At 28.4% G+C, this 23,717-nt stretch overlaps 2 protein-coding genes across 2 annotated transcripts; one reads left to right on the top strand and one right to left on the bottom strand.

Annotated features, from left to right (window-relative positions):
• Positions 1 to 3,148: 3,148 nt before the first annotated feature.
• Positions 3,149 to 9,141, bottom strand: LOC135926242 (negative elongation factor A-like). The gene is made up of 11 exons (XM_065462044.1): positions 8,900 to 9,141; positions 8,688 to 8,847; positions 8,459 to 8,647; positions 8,327 to 8,413; positions 8,124 to 8,230; positions 7,876 to 7,936; positions 5,139 to 5,221; positions 4,306 to 4,540; positions 4,145 to 4,200; positions 3,779 to 3,878; positions 3,149 to 3,529 (listed from the first exon to the last, which is right to left on the bottom strand). Exons 1-11 carry the CDS (start codon positions 9,107 to 9,109, stop codon positions 3,264 to 3,266), a joined length of 1,554 nt encoding a protein of 517 aa, XP_065318116.1. The 5' UTR covers positions 9,110 to 9,141; the 3' UTR covers positions 3,149 to 3,263.
• A 6,682-nt stretch (positions 9,142 to 15,823) lies between these two features.
• On the top strand, positions 15,824 to 23,347 carry LOC135926488 (uncharacterized). The gene is made up of 7 exons (XM_065462377.1): positions 15,824 to 15,988; positions 16,501 to 16,561; positions 18,409 to 18,758; positions 19,716 to 19,750; positions 20,567 to 20,668; positions 21,201 to 21,260; positions 22,910 to 23,347. The coding sequence occupies exons 1-7, from the start codon at positions 15,945 to 15,947 to the stop codon at positions 23,197 to 23,199; spliced, it is 942 nt and encodes a 313-aa protein (XP_065318449.1). The 5' UTR covers positions 15,824 to 15,944; the 3' UTR covers positions 23,200 to 23,347.
• The last annotated feature ends 370 nt before the right edge of the window (positions 23,348 to 23,717 follow it).

The raw sequence follows: 23,717 nt of genomic DNA on the forward strand, positions 1-23,717 counted from the left end.
CACTGAACGATCTTGAGAAATTTTGCTGGAAAAATATTTCGCAATGGTAAATTTAAATGTAATTAACATGGTCTTGTGGGTTTCCTTGCGGATACAAAAAGGCGGGGTGATTATGCCAGGAGGGGCCTTGCAAAATTCAAGACGTTCTTATCTGGATGGCTGAATGAAATAAAACGAAAGATAATTTCTAATTAGATATTTTGTTTTAAAAAAAAATAATTCGCAGAGAATTCGCGCCAACGACGAATAAGCGGTAACATCAATTTGGCGCCAATAATATATAAATAAAATCATCATTTGATTGGTCTAACGTTTGATTCCTTTTTTAAGGATAATTTTTTTTTTACCTTCTTCATAATTTCGAATTCGAATAATTAATAAATATTTATAAACATTTGTTTTAATTTTAAAAAGAAAATTATAAATTAATTATTAGATTTTTTTTTGTATAGCGATTCCAAATTGTGAGTTAATTTAGTTAAACGGCTCATTTTGAGCCGGTTTTTAAAAACGGCTAACTCAATATTTCATCTAGAATAATATTTCGCAAGCCTGAAGATTTTGTCTGCAGAAGGAACAAAGGTTTGGATATCTACTAAATCTCGAGACATAGGCAATATTTTTCTGGCTAAAATATTGAGTTAGCCGTTTTTAAAAATCCGCTCGAATCGAGCCGTTTAACAAGACTAGTGAGTGAGTATTTAGTTATTGAAAGCAAAAAAAGAAAGTTTAGAGGGAAAATCTTTAAAAAGAGAAGAAAAAAGATTAAATGGATTTTCCGATCAAATTTTACCCATAAAAAATCCAAATTTTTCCTAATTTTCAAGCTTAAATAAAAAATCCTTCAATGATGAAAAAAATTATGAGCTGATCTTAGAAGATTTTCTTCAAACTCAAAAATTTAGGAGGCTTAAAAGTTGAGTAATAAAATTATGTTATATATATATATCATATGTAAATAATTTATTTATTAAAAAAAATTAAAATATAAACAAGGAACAAAATCAAACATTTTGTCCTTTTTTTAATAATTAAAAACTTGAGAAAACGTTTTACCAATTTGGCGCTAGAATGCATTTATACTCTTTACTTTCACAGCTGTTTTTTTATTTTTATAAATTTACTTTTCGTTACCTTTACCCTATCTTTAATGTAGCTGTCCTAAGTTGTTTGTTGGATACTTCTATCAAAGATAAACGGAAAGAAAAAAATAATATTCTATTCCTTTTTATTATTTTCTTTTATTTTTGCCAACAATATTTAAAACTTTTTACAAACATTCCAGATTACTATATCCGCGTTAAGATCTCTGCTATCTGTTACCTCTAATATTTATCGCCCCCACCAATGTCATATTGGTATGGCAATGGAGAATTAATTGACAAGCAAAGGTTTTAATTTCAATGAAGCCGCCATTTTAAATCAAAGTTTGTAACGAAGCACAACCAAACACAAACTAGTCTCAGATCTGTTGTGGTATTATGGATGGCATATAACATGGCTCGTTGAACTATAAAACCCGAATTTGCTCCTTTAAAAAAAACGTGATGATAACTTAGGATGAGTTGGGCAGATCCTCCGGGAAAAGAATTTAGATACAGATTCTTTATAAAAAAAACTGATCTCTTTTATACAGATAATAGTATCTTATTCAAAATATCAAGAAGATAAATGAGAGATACAATGTAATACACTTTTTATGAAATTATCATTGCTAAATTAGAATGGTTAACATTTTTTATTATTTATTAGTGAAGAACATAACATGCTCCCCCAAAATCCCATCTTCAGATCGTGACGGGGCAGCGTCAAAGTCTTTTGGAGGCTAATGGAGGTCTAAAATGTTCCATACGGTCTGGGTCTAGAATAATATCATTGTCTCCTCGACTGGGTGTAAAAACCACCTAAAGAGGGATGTCAGGAGAGGCATCCGATTGTAAAAAACCTTGCTACAAAATCCCCTAATGATTAAATCAAAGGGAAAACTGGCCAACCTGGAAATCACCATTAAGCGGGATAGAAGAACATAACATACGCATAAAATAAGAATGGATATTTAAAATAATTAATTTAATAAAGAATTAATTATTTTAATCAGGCTTTTTAATATTCGTTAACGCATATTCATAATAGGAGTTGAAATATTAATTTGCAATAGTTTATTTAAAATTTATTTCTTTAAAGATAATCACCAATGGAAGGATAATAATTAAGCATTTTCTAACATATTTCGACGGTTTTTAAGATAATTTAAAACCTCGCTCAATATTATTTATATTATTTAACTCAGCGACACTTGTTTCACTAAAAGAAAAATAATCAACATTTTCTATATTAGATATTTAATCTATTGGTATTATAGTTATAGTTTGAGCTTGTTTATACTACTACTACTAAATTTAGGGCTTCTTCTAATAATATATTTGGAAAGTATTCTTTTTTAACATCTGACTATATCCATAACTTCTTAAAATATGGATGCAATTATAATGCCAAAAAAAGGCTCTAAGGAAAAAAATTACCCAAAACTTTTGCCTATATACCATCTTGGATAGCTTTTAATAAAGGGAGACAATTTTACAAACTTGAATTTTAAAGTTTACCCAACTCCCTTTTAACCACAAATAGTAATTGGCACTAATTTTCCATAAAATGTACCACTCTACCATTCTAAACTGGGCTTGTAAAAAAATTTACTTCTGCGTGCTTGAGCCGGACCTGATCAAAAAATCCAGGCCCATCAAGGTTCTCTGTAACTCAGTTCTATAGTTTAAATTTGGAAATGGGACAAAATTTGACATAATTTGGCTACCCTGCAAAACCAACAGATTGTAAGCTACCTTTTTTTTCGAGTTGTGAAGAAAAAAAAAGGATTAGTTTAGTATATCCGAATTATATATATATTTAAAGTATTAGGTATATGTTTTATTTTATTTTATCACTTAAGTGAATCTTGGCAAAAATAAAAAGGATATAAATGTACCAATAAAAAAAATATATATGATAAATTCACAGCTTGATTATTGAACTGTTCTATTTAATTTCTTAAAATGAGAAAATCGACTCTTAAAGTTTCAAAGATATATTAATTTATATTATGGATAAATAATATTAGGTTTAAAGCAAAATTAAAATCTTTCTATATACATGAAACACAATTTGATTTTCGCACATTAGATAATTCGCAATATCCCGCTATTTTTCTGTTAAAAAAAATTTTGAGCAAGTGAACTAATGATAATTGCTTCATGACTTGTTCTAAACTAATTATTCGTTAATTCGTGATGTGATTCGTCGTTGCCAATCAAGGGGTTTTCGACAAAATTCCTGTAAGTTTTAACTCGCTTCCATTCACCCGTGGCGTAATTCATTTGAAAAAATATTTGGGCCACCATTATAGACCTGGTGATAAGGGAGTTGGCGATGTTCAAAGCCGCGTCCGAACTTGTTTGGTGGGATAGGTTGACCTCTTCGAGTCTCTCGCTGAGTTTGATAGACAGAACGTGCCCTTGATTGGGACAAGGATTATCTCAAAAAAAATTATATATATATATTCATTTTAAAACCGTAAAATAGCGAATTTTCAAATTATATTTTAATTGGAAATGGCAAAGAACAAATCAATCGATAATTGCAATCAATTTTATCATAAACTATTAGAATCAAGCAAAATAAATAAAAAATATATCAAATTCAAACAAATTCCTTAATTCTTCGAAGAAGAAAAAAAATCAGGACCGAAACTGGAGATATTTAACTTAATTATTGAAAAAAAAACCTCTGATCCCCGACATGAACGCTAGGATTAGAGCCTTTTCTGGAGCCGAGACTTTGTTGGCATCCTTAAAAATTTCTTGGGCGTGGGCTATTTGCTCGGACTGTTTTAGAAACAATAATTTCATATTATATTATATAAAATGAAAGATAACTAAAAGCAGGGTTCTGGACCCGAATTCGTGTTCAGAAATTTAACAGATAAAACAGAGACCGATTCATGACCAACCCATAGAACCCGTATAGACCTACGGGGGAGTTCGATCTCTTTAAAAAATGTGGTTTTCGATTAATTCTGTTATCAAATTTGCGCTAAACGGAGTTTAAAATTCCTGAACCCTGAATAAAAGAAACAAATTTTTTTTTCTACCGTGAGCTTTAACAGATTAGGGTTGTTGATGTTAATAGGAACCGATTTATTAGCATCTGTATAATATTTTTAAAAAAAACATAATTAACAATAGAAGTAAGATTTTTTTTTTAAAAATCTACATATAAAAATGACAATAGTATCTTTGTTAGAGTCATTACCAGATACCAAATTGGTATTGAGGTCCTCGCTATCGATATTGTTACTCGTGTTTATATTGCTCGGGCTATTGGTATTATCGGGTGCCTGGGCGACGTTGGGGTTGTTAACGATGATATTGGAATAACTTTTATAGGAAGCAGCGGCTAAATTATCTGGCACCTGACTATTTTGTTTCATCTGTACATTGCCAGCATTCGAAAAATTACTGAGGGCTGCCACGTGATTAGGATTCAACTTACATACATAATTATTTTGTTTAAAAAATTATATACATAAATATATAGTGATGTGTTAATTTTCCAATTTCAAATCATTTTTTCGAGCGCGCTTATTTAAATTTTAAAAATCTGATTTTACCGGAAAGGTATTTAGAGAAGAGAAGAAGAAGAGAAGAGAAGAGAAGAAGAGAGAAGAGAAGAGAAGAAGAAGAAGAAGAGAAGAGAAGAGAAGAGAAGAGAAGAGAAGAAGAAGAAGAAGAAGAAGAAGAAGAAGAGAAGAGAAGAAGAAGAAGAGAAGAGAAGAAGAAGAAGAGAAGAGAAGAAGAAGAAGAAGAAGAGAAGAGAAGAAGAAGAAGAAGAAGAAGAAGAAGAGAAGAAGAAGAAGAGAAGAGAAGAAGAAGAAGAAGAAGAAGAAGAGAAGAGAAGAGAAGAAGAGAAGAGAAGAAGAAAGAGAAGAAGAAGAGAAGAAGAAGAGAAGAGAAGAGAAGAGAAGAAAACGCTCTTAAAATATGATTTTAAAATTGTAAAAAAAAATAACACATAACCGCTAACATATATATAAAAGGTATCATTAAATAAAATACTGATTTATCTAAATAAATCACATTACTCACTGTATGCACGTCGAAGAAGGGTGCAGGGTTGTGCGATCCACCAGGGTTATTAGTTTGAAGATTGAAATTAAAACTGATATCGTCTAAAACATATTAAAATAATGCAAAAGAATAATAATCTATAATTTGGTGCTTTGTTATAATTTAAAAAAAAAAGGCGTAATTTTAAAAATCGTTAGGCAGGATTAAATATTTTTTCGGGAGAGTCTCCTTTGATCGTAAGATTTTGAATTGTAATTTTCCGTCCATTTTGATTATTAATATGAATTTTTTTTTATGCGGTTAATTATTCGATTTATGCGTTTATTTAATATATACGTAGTGTTGCCTAAATGGCTCGATTTGAGCCGATTTTTAAAAAACGGCTAGCTATATATCTTAGGCCATAAGCCTCGAGATTTAGGCCGCATTCATAGTGGATCCGATCCGACACGATTTAACAGCTGGTCGATTTTTAAAAATCGGTTTATGAGAATCAATTTTTCTTTATTAAAACCAATATTTCTTAGGTTATTATCATGTATAGAATTAAAGATAAAATTAATGTTATTTAATAAAAAAAAAATTGATCTCATAAATATATTTTAAAAATCGATCAGCTGTTAAATCGTGTCGGATCGGATCCACTATGAATGCGGCCTTAAGCGATCAGATTTCCAAACCTTTGTGCCCATCTATGATCAAAATTTTCGGGCTTTGTGGGTAATAATTTTCTGGGTAAAATATTGAGTTTGCCGTTTTTAGGGAATCGGCTCGAATCGAGCCGTTTAACAACGCTAATATATGAGATCTTTACGATCTACGATCATAGTTAGGCAGATCGTGTTTACCGATTTCACATTCGATTCAAAAGTGCGCACAAACTAAGCGTTTCGTTTCAAACGTTGCGTTGCAAGCGCAAATAATGCATTACAAATGGCCTAGTGCAAATTGGTAAAATTACCGTCATGGCGTTAGCAACCATTTTAATCTCAATACTTTTTTTCGGAGTTGTTAAAAGATACTTTTTAAATGGATCTAGATACAGATACATCGTCTAAAATAATATCTAGATATACAGGTATTTTAATCAAAAATCTATCTAGATACAGATACCACATTTTTATATCTAAATACAGGATCTAGATACTTTAACAACTCTGCTTTTTTTTATTATTCTTTGCTTTGTAATATTATATAAAAAATGTAATATAAATAACTTACTTATAATCCAAAAAAAAAGGAATATTTTGAAAAATTTTGAAAATTAAAGAAATAAGAAGGCAGACGATAATATAATTTTAAAAAACAAATCCATTTTTTAAAAAAAACTTATTTAAAATTATGAATCGACGGATATTAATAAAAAGACAACCTCAATTTAAACAAGGAACGCGTTACGTTTTATTTTTAATTTAAAAATTACGGCAAAACGCAAACGCTCAATTTGTGCGCGCTATAATGTAGTCCTGTCTAATGAATAGCTTTAACAAAAAAAAAGTGGGAGGGTAAAAATGACTTTGAAATAATAAATAAAAAAATTAATTTTATTTTAGAAAATTTTTTTCCGATATATTATTTATTCAAACAAACAAAAAAAAAATTGGCCTAAAAAACTTAGATGAGCGATTTTGGAAGGAAAGCGAATATAAAAATATTTGTCCAAGATTCAAATTAAATGAATATGAAATGATTGCTAAGTTTCGACAATAGAAGTTATTCCTATTGCAAAGTTTAAAAAATTTCCTCAACAGTGGAGTTTAGAGATTTCGGGCCGGGTCGAGCTTAAATTTTTAAATATGATATCGTTACATTTTGTCAAATAAATTTAATATATTATTTTAAAATTCTTGCAAGAAACAAGAGCGAACATTTTTTTTATTTGTAGAATATATTTTTAAAATTTTTTCTATATTTAAATTAAATTCGGGCCGGGCCGAGCGGTTTTTATTTCGGGTGGGACTTTTCGAGACAAATAAAAAAATCCGTTCGGGATAGGGTCGGATCGGGCTTGGGAAATTAGGTCCGATGCAAATCACTAGTGTGGATATTTTATGCTGCATGAATGTCGAGTGTGAAAGGGGTTTTCATCTTATGATTTTGATCATTTTAGATTCAAGCAAGTTTAAAGAGTAATAGAATTTGTAAAATTTAATTTTCATAAATATTAATGGATCATGGATCAAAGTAGGGAAAAGGAAAAATAGCAGTGAATGAAATCTTTCCAAAAAAAAAATACAGCTCAAGAAAAGGAAGAAATGAAAGATAAATGGAAAATTTGTTTTAAATTCATATTTATATATATATTTTAATTTATATAGATATTGGTGGCATTAAATTTTTTACATTATTTTTAAAATATCATATAAATAGAGAATTTATTCATATTGATAATAATTTTATATACATATATATACCATATTTTAGATAATATATATAAAATAATCACAGCTCCTCCCAACTCTTCGTAAATTTTTAAGGAATATACCATTGGTGATGAGTAAAATAAAATCAGACAAAACTAGACTATAAAACATAGCTATTTTAAATATTTATAAGATGGCATAATTTCAACAAGAAAGTGCCCAGGTAATAGAGCACCCCCTCCCCCAGAAGCTGAGGTTCTAAAAATCATAAGTTCCTGAATGGGTGGGGGGGGGGGATTATATGACACTGAATGTAAACAATAATTTCAAAAGGGTAATGTATACAAATATTTTGTTAAAGTTTTAAAAAATATATATTATTTGGTTTTAACCTAGCTTTCTTCGTTTTTTTGCGTCTTTTGTAGTTAGAGGTTGTTCAGATATATCCAATAACTAAAAAAGTAGAGAAGAAAAAAAAATGTAATTTGCAGTTGACAAATATGATCTTGTTTTAACGTCATATTTACAAATTATTTCCTAAAATCTTTATAAAGAAAACCATTTGAATTTTAACATTAGATAGTAAAATTGCTTGGCCAAATATAATATAGAAAAATCAATAAATATAAAATATTCTCACTTTAATTTTGCCACCTTCCTTTTTGGTTGTGCTTAATGTTTGCTTGGTAACTTTACTGGATGAATTTGTTGTTTGGGATTTGAATTTAAGGTCTAAGAATTGAGATGCTGCAAGAATTAACAATTTATATTATGAATATTTTTTTTATTAAATAAAATTTTATATATATATAATTAAATTATTTATAAAGTGATATCAAAAACCTTCAGATTTGTTAGCAACCTTTGATTTTATTGGTATTAATGCACCCATTGGATTCTTTGATTTGGCCTGAATGTGTGCATCAGATGCTAATAACATATTAACACAATTTAAAAGGGTTAAAACTAAATTACCTTTCTGCAGCATTTCAGCCCTTAAAATTGCTGATTTTGGTTTTCTTTTCAATGCAAAATATTTTGTATAAGTTGGTTGATAGCCAGTTATTGATTGTAATGCATTTTTATTTAAATATAAACTTTCTAAAGGAAGTAAGGATGGAGTAACATTATGATTTACTGGATTGCTATCTATGATCTTTTGTACTAAAATGGCAATAGAATTTATTTTTCTAATAATTATCACTTTCTTCTAGTAAATTTGGAAAATATTCATCCATAACATCATTGTCAAAATTAATAATACCCTTTTCTGGATATGATTTTAATAATTTTGCTAAGGCTGAACACCATTGATCTGAACATTCTGATGCCACTTCAATAAATTGGTCAATCTCATTTTTCCACTTTAATAATTATAAAATGAATAATTTTAAAAAACGATTATTTTTATTTAACCTCTTCAATATTTCTTCGTGATACATGCAATAACGAAAGGAGAAATTTAATTTTGACCTGCGGTTGAAAGTTATTTAATATAGTTGCAGCATTTGTTATAGTCTGGGGGTTTAAATGAGGGGATATAATTTTCGCCGACCAATGATCATCTAATTGCCCTAATTTGTTATGTAGCCATAAGGATAAATCAGCATCTCTTATGCTAGCCATCTGATTTGAAAACTTTGAAATCTATGAATGAATGCAATATAATTAAACCTATTTGTGATAGGTAAACACAGAATGACAGGTAAATTTTAAATTTATTTTAGAAACAGATTTTAAAAAGTTTACCATTTATAAATAAAGTCCATCTTAGTAAAAACATAGCTAAACATGTAAAATTGGTAAAATTATTATATAAGAATTGCTCATAACGATAAGCCAGTAAATAGATAAATAAAAAGTATTACTTTGTTTAACCTTATATTAATTTTCATATAAAAATAAGAGATCCATATACTATACCATATACTATTTGGGTAATTATTTTTATTAGACCCGATGTTCTCGCAACTAGATTATTGTTTTGATACTTTAGTGATTTTGTGTCTAGTTTCCTTATCATTTCTTTATCTACTTGATCTAACGCAGGAGTAAGATTGAGTCTGAATTTGGAAGAAATGTCTTTTCCTTTATTGTCCACACCATCCGGATATTTGATCAAAGATTCCTTTCAATGTTAGATAAATCCATGCTATACATAAATTGATCCCTCAATCTGGTATCAACGACAACATCCTTACCATAGTTACATTTGGCCCCCAGTAGAGTAAGTTTATAAATAAATTCCATTAATGGCTCTCCTTCCTTTTTTTAAAGTAGATTAAAGTTCATACGTGTTTAACAAAAGAACGAACGATAATAGCCTTGTCCCATGCACACCTTCTAGAAAACTTCGCAAAGGCAAAATGGTTAAGGTGATGAAATCCCTTAAATATCTTGATGTAACCATTAACAACAAAGAAGGCTGCAAGCAGAAACTTAAAATCCGTATACATAATGCCAGGGCACAATTTTATAAATTTTCAAATTGTGGAAAGCTAGATCGGTGTTTACAAAATTCCGAATTTTTAATTCTGAATTATTCCAATTCTCCCCTATGGTGGAAACATCTGGTATATTGTCAAAACAGAGACCAGAAAATTGCAAACGTTCGTGAATAAATGTCTAAGAACAAAAACTGTCCTTTTACCCTTATATCATTTCGTATTAAAATCTTGGAAAAGGTCAAACCACACCCAATTACATGTGACAAAAAAAGAAGCACTTAACTTTCTTTGCCCACATTTTAAGGAACAACAGTATCAATCGCCTGGTTACCGACTCCATTAACTGGTTATACTCATTTAATGGGAAAACGTACAAGTATAAGCAGTGACAAAGCGTCAAGTTTACTATTAGGAAAGCTATTTAAAAAAAAAAATTTTTTATTTTAGTCAAACTCAAACCATAAAATTAAGATTTATAAATAAGTGGTATTCGCCTTTATTTTTTAGTAAAAATGATAGTACTGCATAAGTTATTGATAAATTTTAAATTTTTTAATAATTTTTTTTCAATCGAAATCAAAGATAGATTTGATAATCGATTTTGGCTCATCCTGTTTCTGCAATAAGATTTGATTCGTTTTAAAGATGAAAAACTCCGTTCTGATTTGCTGTTCTTGAAGCCAAAGTTAAGATGAATTTGCATAATTTAAAAAACTCTTTAGAACTTTTCATCAAATCGGTGCATATTAAAATTCAAATATTTCATTAACTTTCTTTTTCTTTCTAAATTCAACATCCCGACACTACCTTTAATTCGGTTTCCAGCTTGTGTAAGTCGAAAAATTGAGAATAAGTGTCATTTAAATTATCTAATAAATATTTTGGGAAATTTTGATTATTTGGAATTTACTAATATCTAACAATAATATTTTTTGGTATATATGAAATAGAATTAATCAAATCATTATGAATATCGCTTATTAGTCCAATAAAAACTGCACTATTTCTAAATGATGTTTCAATAGTAAATTTTCTTCCATGAGCAAATAAATTATTTCAATATAATTTTCTCTATTTACTGAATTAGAAGATTCATCATCACCACGGAATACGAGCTCCTGAATTCCAAGAAAACATATAGAATTGATCAATATTTTCAATATTTTTCTATTTAATTTGACTTAAGAATTATGCTGTTTGATTAATATTTTGCGCATCATATCTATCATATTTTCAATATGATTTTGGCCAAATGTTTTAAATTGAATCATCGACTGCAAATGAGAGGTTGATTCTTCATGCCATTTAACTGCTTTGAAATATTATTCATATCCAAAAATTTTTTATCATACCAAACATATTTTTCCTTTGGGAATAATAGGCCTAACCAAAAATATAGAGAATTAGAAAATTCACATCCAGTGAGCCATTCATATTTTTCATATTTATCGATAGAAAAATTACGGATGCAAGTTTAGATTTTTTTTTTAAGTTTTGTAAAATTGGTTTTGGTCTTCCTTTTTCAATAATCAATTTTTTAGCATCAAAATTTATTGAGCTTAATGATAATCTATATTATAATTTTCCGATGTCCTCACTACGTCATCGTGACGTCATGTCATCGATACGTCATGTCATCGCTACGTCATGTCATCGTTATGTCATGTCATCGGCTTTTATTTATTTATTTTTTTTTATTTGTTTAATTTATTTATTTTATACAAACAGATGATCCTATAACTATTTTCTATGCAACTGTAGGAGGCCATGTTAAAACCCAAAAGTAATACATTATTTACTAATGTTGATTTTATTTATTTATTTATACAAACAGATGATCCTATAACTTAAATTTTCTATGCAACTGTAGGAGTCCATATTAAAACCAAAAAGTAATACATTATTTACTATTGTTGATTTTATTTATTTATTTTATACAAACAGATGATCCTATAACTTAAATTTTAACTGAGTTAATTCAATAAATTTAATATCTCTAGGCTTGGGAAAATTTTTTCAAAATTATTATGGGTTGGACTGGGCTTAAAAAATATTTCTCAAAATTAATATTGGCTTGGTTTTCAAAAATTATTAAGGATTGAAATGGGCTTGAGAAAATCTTTTTAAATTATTAAGATCTTGGATGCTTGGAAATTTTTTCCAAATATTGTAGGCTTGAACCTATATTGGGATTTTTTAATGTTAAATGTTAGTCTTATGTTAATATTTTTATAAAGTATTATATTTTACCCGTAGACTAATTCGTAAATCAGAGATTTCCCCTTCATTAATTATAATATTAATATCTCTGCCCCCCCCCCAATTTTTTTGATGATATCCCTCCAACTAAGATATATGCATCTAATATTGACCTATCTACTGGTTTACAGAATTTTAATGTTCGTTTTATTTCAATAATAACGTTTATTTATATTTTTGCCTGATTTTTTTATTTGTCTAGGCTAACCCAACCTTAATCCCTCACATTGCTACAAAACATGATGAATCTATTAAAGATAAGCAAAGAAAATAATGATGAATAAACAAACGCCTTGCCCGTTCTAGAGTTACTGGTAGCCAAAATAATAAAAAAACTACGCTTAAAATGGACTCCTCTGGAGGTTTATTTCGTTTTTTTATCTTATGTTTTATATTTATATGTTTATTTTATTTTCACCCAGTTGCCTCCAAATAATACTACCACAATCCCTATGCCACCTCTGCCTATTTTTTAACAAATAAGCATTCAATTCCGTACTATCATTCACTTGGAGTTATTATAAATATTACTTTATCTAATCCTCTGAGAAACTTTCGTGATTATTTAGAGGAATGTTCAAACTTGAATGTGCAGTACGGCCATTTTCATCAACTTTATTAATGGAAAAATATGCAGTAGTTCTGTCGTGGCCTTTATAACAATTCTTACTACCTTTTTATGGTTAACATTGTCGTTCATGATTCTATTTTAGAGGGGCTACCAATGCTATTGACAGAAATATCATTTTGCGTTACCAGTATCCCAAGGCATAGGCATATGACTCATCTATATCAGGACTTATTGTGTTTTGTACACTGCTTTGATAATCCGTCATTACTTTCATCTACAACCCTAAATGATATGAAATTGTACATTAATTATTTCCTTTCCAGACAACCTTCCAAATTTATTTGTCGCTTTTTCCATCAAAAATAAAAATGTCAACAAGGATTTGCTCTTAATTTTATCAAATACACAACATAATAATTATTCCTCATTATTTTTAAAAAAAATTAGCCTAAATTTATATGTCAATAAAAAATATTTTATAATTTGCATATAAGTTTCATTAGTGTTTAATGTCATTTTTGTTATTTAAATAGATAGCATTTTTTTTTACTTAACATAAAATATAGACAAATAATTTGGGAAATGCAAGACATACATTAAATTTATCCGAAAAGCTACAATAACCCTATATAATAAACAATAATTTATTTTATATATATAATTATAATTGATCATATTACCAAAAAGTATAAGAGTCGGTTATTTTTATTTTATTTGTCATGATTCTCTAATAAGTGGTTTTCCCAGGCCTTCCCAGTTTCCCTTAATACGGAATTCACATGTGTTTTTTTTTGCACCTTAGACTAATTGGTAAATCAGATAATTCCCCTTCATGTGATGATAAATCAATTAAAAATTTAACTATCTCCGAGGTGGGAAAAAATTTTCAAAATTATATTGGATACGACTGGGTTGGAACCTCAAAATTTATATTAGCTTGCACCTGACATGGGAATATCTTTAACAAATTATTAAGGTTTGAGCTGGGCTGGATAAACTTTTTAATAATTATATGCTTCCTAATATTGTGAGCTTGGATCTGGCATGACATCTATCGTAAAAAGATGAATAAAAATCTCATTCCCCATCATTTTGAAGGGCTTTCTACTAGTGTTAATAAATTTTCAATAATACAATTACAATTATTAAACATTCATTAAGGATTTTAAAAACGAAAAATTTTTTATTTTAAAAAAGTAAGGAAAAAAAATATTATATAAAAAAATTTCTTTCTCTTTTATTTATTAAAAAAATAAGCTTTTTTAATTTGCTTCCCCAATGCTTATTTTTTAATGGTATAATTACACAATACCATGGAATGATTTTCTCTTTATTTATTAAAAAAATAAGCAATATTAAATTTGCTTCCCTCATGTATATTTTTTTTTAATGTAGTAAAAATAATAGTTAATTTTTTAACTTAGTAAAAATAATAGTAACTTTTTTAACGTAGTAAAAATAATAGTATTTCTTAATGTAGTAATATGATATTAATTTTTTAACGTTATAAAAATTATATTAATCTTTTTAATGTTATAAAAATTATATTAATTTTTTTAACGAAGTCAGTTTAGTTTATTAAGCATAGTACAAAGATTATATTAAGTTTATTTAAAAATTTTGTAAAAAAAATTTCACGGGAAGCAATGCTTTCCTTGCTTCTATGGACGCTTCGTCACTGAATATAAGGCATCATGGTTATACAGACTTTGAAAAATATAATGCACTTAAACTTATATATGAAGCTTTTTCTGAAATTAAATAAAAACACAAGATCTATTAAGGAAATTTCTAAAAATCAAATCAAGGTAATCTTTAATTTCACTTCGGACTAGTATTTCATTGACATTAGCTCTTATTTCACTTATTCTTTTCGTGTGCTTTATGATTTCATTAGAATTTTTTACTTATCATAAAATTAAAACCAGCCCTTCCCTCGCCTATAATGCAATTCATGATGGGCTGTCTTTCTCTGCCCATTCCCCTTCAATCCCACAGAAGTTTATGTAATAGTTTTAGGACTATTATGCCTGAAAATACGTACTTATTGTGAGCAAACATGTGCTCATATTTTTCCCTTAAATCAAATATCCTGTTTGATAGATTTGAGGAAAAGTAGTACTATTGTATCCATAACTTGAGGGCGAAACGTTTTTATCACGTATATACATATGGAGTATCTATATTATGTTAGCGTCAATGTGTTTTTTCATTTAAATTTTTTATTTTTTCAATTTTATATCATTTTTTTCAGTATGTTTTATTTTAAAAAAAAAGTAATCCAATTTTAAAAAAATGGCATTTCATCATGTTTAATAACTATCCTATAAATTTTATATCATTTACCCAAAAACATTTTGGTAATTTAAAATTTATTTTAAAAAATCTACGGAAAACTAATATAATTAATATTATTTAACATTTTTAAATGGCTCTAAAAAAAATGATTTAATATTGAAAAAAAAAACACATTGATGACGTTAAGATACATAAGCGGCAATGAATTTAGATATACATTATTTTTATTTTCAAAGACAAATTTAATTGCTCTATAACCTTATTATTTTGTGAATATAATTCAAAATTCTTTGGGATTTATTTTAAGGAGTATACGTTTTAAAAATTTTTGCAATATTTGTTTATCTGAATCTTAAGGATAATCTTAACCTAAACCTGAACCCCCTTTTTAAAAATTTTAGGAAGTGGAACCAAAGCAGCCTGAAATATTTGTTTCCGGTTTTATCAATCTCTTTTTTTTCCTCTAACAACAACTTAAAAGCTAGGGAGCCTAAAAAATAATACCTTTATTTTATGAGATGTTTTCATTTGTTACCTGGCCAACGAATTAAGAAAATTAAATTTCGTCCAGCCAAAAAAAAGAAAGAAATTAATCAATACAAAAAAAAAATATTTTAAAAAAATGTAATAATATATTTTTTTCATCGCTTAATGATGGCTTTTTTTCAAGCAAAAATCGATATAAACACATTATTTGGGGAAAATATTTGAAAACTTTATAATATATATATATATCAATTTTTATTTTTCAATTTTGAGGAAAGGATAAATAGCTAATTATTATAAATCATCAATTTTTTTTTTATTAATTTTTCTTATTAAACATTTTTAACTTTCCAAAGGCTGGATAAGTTTCGTGTTGTTACCTGATAATGGATTCGTCAACATGGGTAATTTCGTTGATTCTTGTTTCAGATGCCGTAAAAAAAAGTAAAATATTTTTTAGAAAAGAATATTTATTTTACAAAATTTGACATATTCCAGCTTTTTATTTTAATCACACGATGTCCTAAAATCATAGCGACATTTTTTTTTAAAAAAAACACACGCACACTCAGTGTCCTTCTTCCGCTCAAAATAGCGCGACAAGTGACACCTCTATGTTTTTTGAAAAGAAGTGACCAGTGTTGTTAATAGCCCGATTTGAATCGACTTTTCAAAAAGGCTAAATATTATGTTTATGCATCAATTGGCAGATAGATGTACAAAGCATTTCTGCCAGCTATAAGCAAAATCTTCAGGGCTTACATAATGTTATTTTGGAATCTTAATTGGGTCTTTTTTTAAGGCTGCATTCAAAGTGGAGACGGATCCGTTTTTTACATCCGTTCTAGGGATTTTTAACAACACTAGGAGTGATTGTTTATAGTTTATATCATTGTAAAAAATCTTGCATTTCTAATTTTGTATCATTTATTTATTTTATTTTTTCAAATGGCTAGACCAAAAATGGATATAAACTATATAATGATAAACGAAATTATATCACCGTCAACTATTCAGGTTAATAACATTATTCTTTCTATTAAAAATTTTAAAAAGTCGTAACTTTTAAATTTAGCGCATGATTGGTAATGTAGATATTTTGACAATACGCGTATTGCCCTTAGTCAATAGGAAGTGTTAAGCCACATATTTATGTCTAATAGATAATGAAGGTCAATTGTCTGGTCCTAATAATCTTAGACCGGGACCGGACCGGACCGATTGTTGGACCGATCTTTTAGGACCGTGGTCCGGACCGGTCTTTTATTATTATTTAGGTTTGATTTACTATTCAATTTATATAATTTTTTATATATTTTATTTTATGATATTTTTCTAGATGAGTTATTTTAGATTTTGTTAATTTTTATTTTACAATATGAAAACCATTAGTTTTCCAAGAAACATTTTACTTATAATCCCAATAAAAAACATGAATATGTGTTCGCTGCAGTACTAAATTTAATGTATCGTCAGCATCAAGTAACAAAATAATTATAAATTTTAAGCAATAAATTAATCAATATAAGCAGTATTATTATTAAAATATTTTGGTTATTATTTATATAGTTCTATTTTTTCTTAAGAAACTGTCAGAATAATTCATTGTCAAAATAACTTAACCTTATTCTTAATAAAATTAATTAGGTACCTTAAGCAGACATCTGATAGAACATAAAATATATATTTTTAATGATAAAAATGAAAATATCTCAAAAACACAAACTCTTAATTTTAATATGCCCTCCACAGCACAAAATCACTTTCTCCAATACCATTGGATAAATTTTATTGTTTATAATACACTTATATTTAATAAAATGATAACAAATTAAATTACGTTAAAAATTATATGTTTTTTAAACAAATAAAAAGGCCGGTCCACCACGGTCTGGATTGATCTTTTTCTTAAGGACCGTGGTCCGGTCCGGTCCGAGGGCATCGGTCCAGTCCGGACCAAAGACCGGACCGTGACCTTCACTACTAATAGATATGATGTGTAGGCTTGTTACACATGATGCATATTCTATAAATTCCTGACAATTTAGCTACTAACCTATGAGTTCATAGTCATATGAATAAAGAAAAATTTGTGTTCTAGTAAATATCAAATTTAAGCTAATAATATAAATTACTCCTTATACACTTACCCACCTCCTTTCATTCAAAATTTTCAAAAAAAAAATGCAACACTAGTTAAAGGTCTGCAATAAGTGAAACCTAATTTGAAGGGCAAAATTAATCTATTAGTAACTTCCCCGACTAGAAAATACTAGCTCCGCCTATGCTATTGATTTTTAATTTATACACTGGCAATACATGTATTGACTAAGATATTAATCAGGCAATGTGTGGATATGGCCAGTAATCTATATCGCTTTTTTTGGTCCTACACTATCCCTTTGGTAATAGCCAAAAGAGCAAATAAGAAAATTTTAAAATAAAAACGAAAAAAAATCGCAAAAAAAAAATACAAAAAACCCCAAAAAAACAAATAAAATGTGAAAAATAACAATGCCACCAAAATATTTAAAGTTAATCAAAATATGAGATCCTAGTTTAAAAACTTTTTTAGTCTATGCTAAAAAACAAATAAAATGTGAAAAATAACAATGCCACCAAAATATTTAAAGTTAATCAAAATATGAGATCCTAGTTTAAAAACTTTTTTAGTCTATACTAAAAAGCTATTAAGTATACAAAACCTACCCTGGTCACCAGTTTAAGAGATTTTCTTAAATACATCTTGACATTCATTTTATTTTCCAATTTAAACAAGTAGAAGATTAAATATTGTATTGAAAAGATTATAGTGACTTAAAAAAAAGATATATATAATGTATTATTTTACATATTTAACAAAGAATGGAATCGAATCAGTATTAGAAAATCCGATGAAAGACTTAACAAAAAATAAACTAAAATTTGATGCCAACAAATCGAGAAATCCTATGAACCATTCATCATTCTCAACCCGAAAATTATTGGATAACAAATTCGAAAGCGGCTCGCTAAAGGGTATCGCGAAACTTAAATGGAAACATTTTAGCTCTAAAAGGTTTAGACGATCCCACTTTAAAAACCGGATGAGATACGAGCTTATCCATAGATCCTTAAAACAAACGGCTAACAGAAAACCACCATCTTTCAAACATCAAAGGCTAAATGAAGAGTTTCCTAGCTTATCCCAGTCCGATATCAGCATAATTACGAAGTTTTATTTATTTTTTTAAAATCAAGTTTTTATTCATGTTCATTGACACGATCTCATTTTCTGGATAGGTTTATTAGAATCTGACACCGCAGAACCTCCTAACCAATGACATTGTAATAATACCTATACTGACGATGCATCCATAATAATGCATTTTGAATGCGTAGTTGAATGCAAATCAGCTGGACCCGCCATTTTGGTAACCCATAGAGTAATTATTCTCTTGTTAAAAACTACTATTAAATTGATAACTTGCCTCTTCCTTATTATCTCGATGATCGGGCAATTTTTTAATAAAGTTTGCGTCAGACATAGGAATGGGTAACCAAAAATGGCCTCCCAGATGTTTTCATTGATGCACCCTTTTAATGAGTACATCTTCAGTCTACATATTATTATATGTCATTGCTTCCTAACTGACATTGATTGCAAATTTATACGTTATTTCTAATTAAATATTTTCTCTCATATTCCCTAAAAAGGGAACTTTTAAATTTCAAATCAAATTCATTGATCTCTATATTTCAAAAAAAAATAAATAACATAACAATTCTAATTTGTATATAATATGTCGAAGGTGTTTGGCGAACAGGAGTTTTCAGCAGATCTTTGAAACTTAAATAATTTATGGCGTCATTTTTTTAAAATCTAATAGGCATAATCATTTCAAAATCTTATTCCAATCTGTATAAGAGCATGCCTACCCTTTGAATATCATGCAATCTTGCAACTGTTGAACCATCGTAAATTTATTTAAAAAAGCTCTCTATTGTCTGATCCTTCAGAATTAAGTAATTCTATCTATAGATGATTTAAGTTAATAAAATTTTCTTAAAAAATTTTGGTCTATAAAGCATATTCCTTGAAATCGGTGAAAACATCTACCACATATATCACCATCTTCGCCGAATATTTCAACTAAATATATATATAAATATTTTTATTATTATATACTAGTGATATGACAAATGAACAACTCCTGATAGATCAAGGTTTATTTTACTTTTTTTTTAAAATATATATAAAAATTTGTTTTATGTTGCACTCATTTATGATTCACTTACAAGGCCACGTCTAATGTCTAATGCACATAGGGTATAAAGCCAGAAATATTTTTTTTTAAACATACACTATATACACACCGTTTTTATTCTTTCCTTGTAATCCAGTAAATATTTGTTTACATTCTCGTGTTTACAATTCCTAACCCCCCCCCTCACTCGTAGTGAACCGCAAATTCACGCCGAAATATATTTAAAAAAAACTCAGCATCTTTCGTAAAATTCTTCGTGAATTCCCGCCAACTGTAAATGAGAGGCAAGAAATATATTTTAAATTAGGAAGATTCGATTTATATGTAGAATCATATTTGCTAAGTTTTGATTTATAAAAAAAACAATAAGTAAAATTTATATAAAGTTTTACTGGAAAAAAAGAAGAAAACAGTGTTATTTTTATTTTGAACACAGTAAAACTCATCTAATTCGGGCATCGTTGGAACCAAGATTTTTTTTTGCCCAGACTTTTTTACTTTCTATTGGTAACTTATAGCATATTTGATTAGGACCCACAAATTTTGATCAAATTAAGGCGAGTTTCCCGAATTATCGAGAGCCCAAATTAAACATGTTTTACTGTATTATCAAAAAAAAACAATCGAGCATGGAATGTGTTCTCTTTCTGTTTTTTATTTTAAATGATTATTATTAAAGAAAGGTCGTTTGTGAATATATATATATATATATATGGTTTTTTATTTTTTCAAAATAACGATTAGGGGTGTAATGATTTTCTTGTTTAAATTTTAGGTAACAATTCTGGAAAATTAAAGCTCTCAGATTCTCCACTGAAAAGTTACATATCCACTTCCTACTCCGAACTTTCAGACCTTGAATCTCTTAATGATACAAGTTTGTGTTATTGAACAAAGTTTAAATATTTTTTGAGATTCATCCTGCACTTGTAATTAGTGTTGTTAAACGGCTCGTTTTGAGCCGATTTTCAAAAACGGCTAACTCAATATTTCATCCAGAAAAATATTACGCGATCCTGAAGATTCTGTGTTCATAGAATGAACAAAGGTCATGACATATATTATCAAAAACTCGAAGCTTAGGCAATATTTCTGGCTAAAATATCGAGTTAGCCGTTTTTAAAAATCGGCTCAAAACGAGCCGATTAACAACACTACTTGTAATGACTTTAATTTTGAAATTTCCTTAGAATAAAAAGTATATTAAAAAAGTTTAAACCTCTAACTGTGTATAAGTTAAAACCAATATTACATTCAACATATCTATAGGGTTCGGTAAAAATAAAATAACCTATGTCAACTCACCCTCTGATCCCTTCTAGCAAAAAAGAGGGTCCAAAACCTATGGTTCAAGAAATCTTTATTTTATAGTAAAAGTTATATATATATTTTTATTTATCTCCAAACAGGTGCCAATCAATCCAAATTACAGAGTATGGGCCCATTCCTCGACTTTTTGAATATAACAGGTGAAATAATATTGATATAATTTTCGATGGAGTCATGGCAAGGGCCAGTCCATTAACTGTCGGCATGGGTTAATGCCTTAGAAAAAAAAAATTATTTTTAAGTTTGACTGATTGAATGTCAATTATTTAATCTCGTTGTTTATTTTATCTTTTATATATAAATTAATTATTTTTTTTTAAATATATTGATTTTTTTCGAGTGTCTTTGGTCTAGTCGGTTGATGATCTATCCAATTTAATAGATCTGTGTTTGGAATCCATTAAAACCTCTATATTTTTTCTTGGACACTAACAAGATGGTTCTGTGCTACGGGCAAACATATAATAATACCTAGACTGACAATACATTCATTAAAGGTGTACATCAATGAAAAACAGCTAAAGACGCCGTTTTGGTTACCCATTCTTTTTAAAATAAACATATTTTTCAAACAACATCAATCTGGATAAATAAAATTAGGATAACATATAATTTGTTTAGTTTTACGAAAAAAAAAAATTTAAAAAAATATATAGTAGTTTTTAACATGAGAATAATTACTATATGGTTTGCCAAAATGGTAGGTCCATTGCATTCAACGACACTTTCATATGCATTATTATGAATGAATCTCTAGGTATTGGTAAAGGGTATGATATGTAGAATATCGGGAAACGATGTTGTGATGTTATTGCATTTTTAATGAGATTTGGTTCGTTGTTTAGCATACTTATAGTCGTTGCTTAGAAATGTTTTTCAAGAAGTGGTTCCTTTGTTTAGCCAATGATTTTATTGGATTCTAAGTAAAAATTTATGCCTAGATCAGGGCCTGATCTAAATAGACAGAGAATTTGATTTTACAGGTTTCTAATTTCCATGATCTTCATACCTCCGCGTCTAATAAATATATTCACTTTTAAACCTTTACTTTTGATAAAAATTTATGTATCTAAAAAACATATTAATACATTAAGGTATATCAACTTTTTAGAAAAAATACAAACGTAGTATACACGTATAAATTTATTTAGTACTTTTTGTTAGAAATCGATTTCCGTTCCTGTTAATAGAAGTAGTTTTTAAAAAAAAAGGAATTTCTGGCTTCAGTTTAGCTGCCTACTTGTTACTAAAGGAGGCTCTGCTTTTAGATTTTATCCTGTTCAATTGTTTCCGTATTCTCGTTCCAATTTATCTAATCAAATCTCAAAACAGCTTACCAATTAATATACGGAATATATTTTAGAAAATATAATTTACCATAAAATAAAGAAGATATAAAATGAACCCTTTGTCAAAATATTTACAGGTTTCAATTTTGTAATAACAATTTTAAGATGCCTGGAGCGTTCATATTGATTTATACCTTAATGATTAAAGGGTTGATATCAATTTTTCGAGTTTAAAAACCTATGTATATGTAGTTTTTTTTAAAAAAAAAATCTCCCCTTTTAGTAGGGTTGTTAAACGGGTCGATTTGAGCCGATTTTTAAATACGGCTAAACTCAATATTTTAGCCAGAAAAATATTTCGCAAAACTGAAGATTTTGGTCATAGATAGCACAAATGTTTTTACATCTATTAGAAAAGCCTCGAGGCTTAGGCAATATTACACCACCTTTTTTAGTAAATAATATAAATCGGATAAGTTTAATATTATATTTCTATCCAGGAATGCCTGACCCCGAACAAATTAACGAAGAAAATGAATCTCCTGACACCTCGATATCCGCAAAGAATCAACGAAAACAATCCGATTTGATGGAATCATCTTCGGTATTCGAAAAATACGTACACGCCCATGGTATAAACATCATGAACAAGAATGACTGGGATCGGATCAGGTTAGGTCAAAATTCGACGAAGAACTCGACACCTTCTTCCAATCCTCCCCGAAATGTCGATAGCGTGCATTCGTCCGAGTTGGAATGGGAAAATGAATCTCTCTCCCTGATCCAATGATTATATTTATAAGTCAATCATATATATATATTTATTTATAAATCATTCGTTAAAAAACATTTTGGTTATAGCTTATTTGCCAATACAACTGCATAACGTTATTATCAGAATATTGTGTATTAGATATATATTATATAAATCAACACTCACTCACGATTTATTTTTTTTTGTACAAACCATGGTAATTCGGCTGTAGACCTGTAGACACCATTTTATCAAAGTGCAGACTAAATGACTGACATATGTCGTTTAATAAAATATTTTCTATAAATCTAATAAAAAAAAAAGGTAAAATAAGGAATATATACAAATTTTTTCTTTTATAACAAAAGAAAACATAAAAGTCAAAATAAGTTAAGGAGCACAAGGCAAGGCAAAAAAAATATGGCATCTACAGTTGACTAACATGTACATATATATCATTTATTAAATGTATTTTGATGAATGAATTCGTCAATCTTACACGATTATAATAATGTCACTGGTTAATAATGATTCTACAACTTGGACAAATAATA

Source organism: Gordionus sp. m RMFG-2023, chromosome 3 (genome assembly GCF_954871325.1).
Source record: "Gordionus sp. m RMFG-2023 chromosome 3, tfGorSpeb1-WG-v2, whole genome shotgun sequence".
Lineage (NCBI taxonomy): Eukaryota > Metazoa > Nematomorpha > Gordioida > Chordodea > Parachordodidae > Gordionus > Gordionus sp. m RMFG-2023.

What these genes read in the sequence shown, in the direction of transcription:
- LOC135926242 (XM_065462044.1), bottom strand. Translation starts at nt 9,109, where the DNA reads ATGGCTAGCATAAGAGATGCTGATTTATCCTTATGGCTACATAACAAA. An exon ending in AAAAAAACGAAGAAAGCTAG is followed by an intron (nt 5,222 to 7,875) that starts GTTAAAACCAAA and finishes AATATGTTTTAG; the next exon opens with ACGATATCAGTTTTAATTTC. An exon ending in CTAATCTGTTAAAGCTCACG is followed by an intron (nt 3,879 to 4,144) that starts GTAGAAAAAAAA and finishes TTTCTAAAACAG; the next exon opens with TCCGAGCAAATAGCCCACGC.
- LOC135926488 (XM_065462377.1), top strand. Translation starts at nt 15,945, where the DNA reads ATGGGTAATTTCGTTGATTCTTGTTTCAGATGCCGTAAAAAAAA. An exon ending in TTCAGATGCCGTAAAAAAAA is followed by an intron (nt 15,989 to 16,500) that starts GTAAAATATTTT and finishes TCAAATGGCTAG; the next exon opens with ACCAAAAATGGATATAAACT. An exon ending in ACAACTCCTGATAGATCAAG is followed by an intron (nt 19,751 to 20,566) that starts GTTTATTTTACT and finishes TTTAAATTTTAG; the next exon opens with GTAACAATTCTGGAAAATTA.